This window comes from Parus major, chromosome 6 (genome assembly GCF_001522545.3).
Source record: "Parus major isolate Abel chromosome 6, Parus_major1.1, whole genome shotgun sequence".
NCBI classification, from domain to species: Eukaryota; Metazoa; Chordata; class Aves; order Passeriformes; family Paridae; genus Parus; species Parus major.
This window is the reverse complement of record NC_031775.1, coordinates 33,679,239-33,681,726: the sequence shown is the minus strand read 5'-3', so window position 1 is coordinate 33,681,726 and position 2,488 is coordinate 33,679,239. Positions and strand designations below refer to the sequence as shown.

The window sequence follows — 2,488 nt, the reverse complement described above, 5'->3', positions numbered from 1 at the left end:
CCACCCAAAGCATTCCAGGATTCTCTAGGGGAGGGAGCAGCTCCAGCCCCTGGAGTGAGGGAGTTGTTGTTCCTTCCCTTAGGAAAACAAAACCCATGTGACCGTGTTAAATATACTGCGAGCAGCAAACCCATGACAGCCCTTGCCACACACCCGCTGTTGCTTCACAGCAACACCTACAAATGGGACTGAAAAAAGGCTGCACAAAACCGTCCCTGGCCTCTGGAGCCCAAAATAATTCCAATAAATGAATAACTGGACTTTGGCAGCAAAAGTCCTTGAGGTTATTTTGACTGCCACCTATGTTGAACAATAAAACTTGAATCTATCCCAAAGGAAAAGATCTGTATGTGCAGAGAAACACAATGTACTGAGCAGCTGTTCCCCGGCCTTGTGAGCCGTCCCAGCTCCCTGCACTCTGCATTCTTGCTGTGGCTGAGCTGGGAGGCAGGGCTGGCTCTGTCCCCGCAGTGTCACTGGGCAGGGGCACAGGGCTGTCACTCAGCCTGGCTGCAGGGCTGTACATGGGGTGCTGTAGCAAAGCCCTCGGGCTGTGGGGCTCAGCTCTGCTCTCTGCCCAGCAGGGTCCTGGGTGGAGCTGCACTTCAGCAGCAGCAGCGGCAGCTCCGTGTCCGCGGGCAGCCAGGAGCAGGTGCCAGCCTCCCTCTCCATCCACAACGGGGACATGGAGAAGATCCTGCTGGACGCCCAGCACGAGTCGGGCAGGAGCAGCTCCAGGGAGAGCTCCCACTGTGACAGGTGAGCAGGAGCTCTGCTGGGCACAGGGAGGGCACTGCCAAGGCCCCAGGGACGTTTGTGTGTCCCAGAGGCACGGACAGAAGTGCTGCATGAGTGTGCTTACATACATCCACGTGCCATTGCTAGGGGTGAGCGTTTGATGTGTGTTTCCATGTGAACACCTGTGTGCATGCCTGTTCAGAGCCCAGAGCACATTTCCAGGAGTGTCACACAACAGCTCAGCCCTGGGGCAGGTGGTCAGGCAGTGCCAGGAATGCATTTGTTGGATTTTGATGGGCCCTGAGGCCTCCAGCATAAATGGTGTTCAGAAAAAGCCAAACTCCAGGACTCAAACTGCACAGTGGGACATGGAACTGCCTGGCCTGGCCTGGGCAGTGGGGATTCAGAGCAAACCCCAGTTCAGCCCTCGTTTTCCGCCTGTTGTTTCTGTGCCAGGGCCCCCAGGAGCGTGGGCTCGGGTTGGGCTCGGTGTCTGGGGTGGCTGGGCTGTGGCAGCACTGCCCACCCAGCCTGGGCAGGGTCGGGGCACTCTGGGCAGAACCAGCCCAGCTCCCAGGCTGGCACAGAGATCTTCACCTCCTGCCCTGTGCTTGTGTCTCCCTGCAGCCCTCCTCGCTCACAGACCCCCCAGGACAGCCACAGAGCTCTGGAGATAGAGAGCCACAGCAGTGGGGAGAAGAACAGCTTCCAGGTGAGATCCTCACCTTGTGTGGGAGGGTGAGCTCTGACTCTCTGTGCTTTGGGGAACAACAGGGGAAGCTGCTGAAGCAGAGGCTTCACAGAAACCCTGGCAGATCCAGGCTGGCTGTGTTTGTTCCTGACACTTGGGGGATATTTTGCTTTGGTCTTTCCAATCAGATTGAGATTTTTCAGGAGGATTTCCCCTCTCCCTTTGGCTGCTGATGGGGTACATTTCCTGCATCCCCCACCAATGCTGAAATGCACCTCCACCAATTTAGTAGGAATTCTAAAAGTTATTTTGACGGCAGCAAGAATTTCTAGAGTCACTTAGATATGGCAGCCAAAAATACACAATTTCCAGGCCCTGCCATAGCTTTGGTTCCAGGTGTTTTAACAATTAATACCAAACCTGAATGCATGCTGTTTTGGAAAACTCCCTGTTCTTTCTGATTTCACTTTATAAGTTTGTTTACCTGGCAAGGAAAATGAGTAAACACATTTGGAACAAGAGTGGGGGAAAGGATGTACATTGACCATATTTAATCAATACAGGGCTTATTGCAGGATGACAGGCTGAAATCTGAAGTCTTCAGTGTAATAAATTAGCTTTTAATGTGAAAAAAAAAATACTTACGAAACATTTTGAGAAAGGAAATATTTCAAGGAAGTGAATTTTTCTGCATGATTTCCACAACTCCTGCCGGACTCCAAGGACCCAGCTTTAGGTTGGCTGAATGTGGTACTGCAAGTTAATTATTACTGGAAATTATTATTTTTATATTGTCAGAAAAACCCTTCAGCTGTTTAAAGATCATTATTTAGACTTTGAGAACAAATGACCCCAAGTTAGAAAGCCATCAGAATTCCAGCTGCCTGGACAGTTTTATTTCCATCCTGTGTGGTTGTGCAGCAGGAGCTGCTGGAATTCTGGGAGCAGGATCTATTTTTATCCCAAGGCCTGGGCTGTGTGGAATGGAGCCCAGCTGAGCCTGGAGCTGTGCCCTGACTCAGCGTTTGTGCTGTAACTGCACCAGGGCTGGGGCTGGGG

The 2,488-nt window shown here is 52.0% G+C and overlaps 1 protein-coding gene across 1 annotated transcript in view; it reads left to right on the top strand.

Annotated features, from left to right (window-relative positions):
- BNIP3 (BCL2 interacting protein 3) overlaps positions 1–2,488 on the top strand; it is a 7,720-nt gene that overhangs the window by 2,402 nt on the left and 2,830 nt on the right. Inside the window, exons 2-3 of the mRNA XM_015633863.3 lie at positions 585–759; positions 1,366–1,450. Coding sequence (XP_015489349.1) covers positions 585–759; positions 1,366–1,450 — 260 coding nt within the window. The remainder of the gene's footprint in view (positions 1–584; positions 760–1,365; positions 1,451–2,488) is intronic.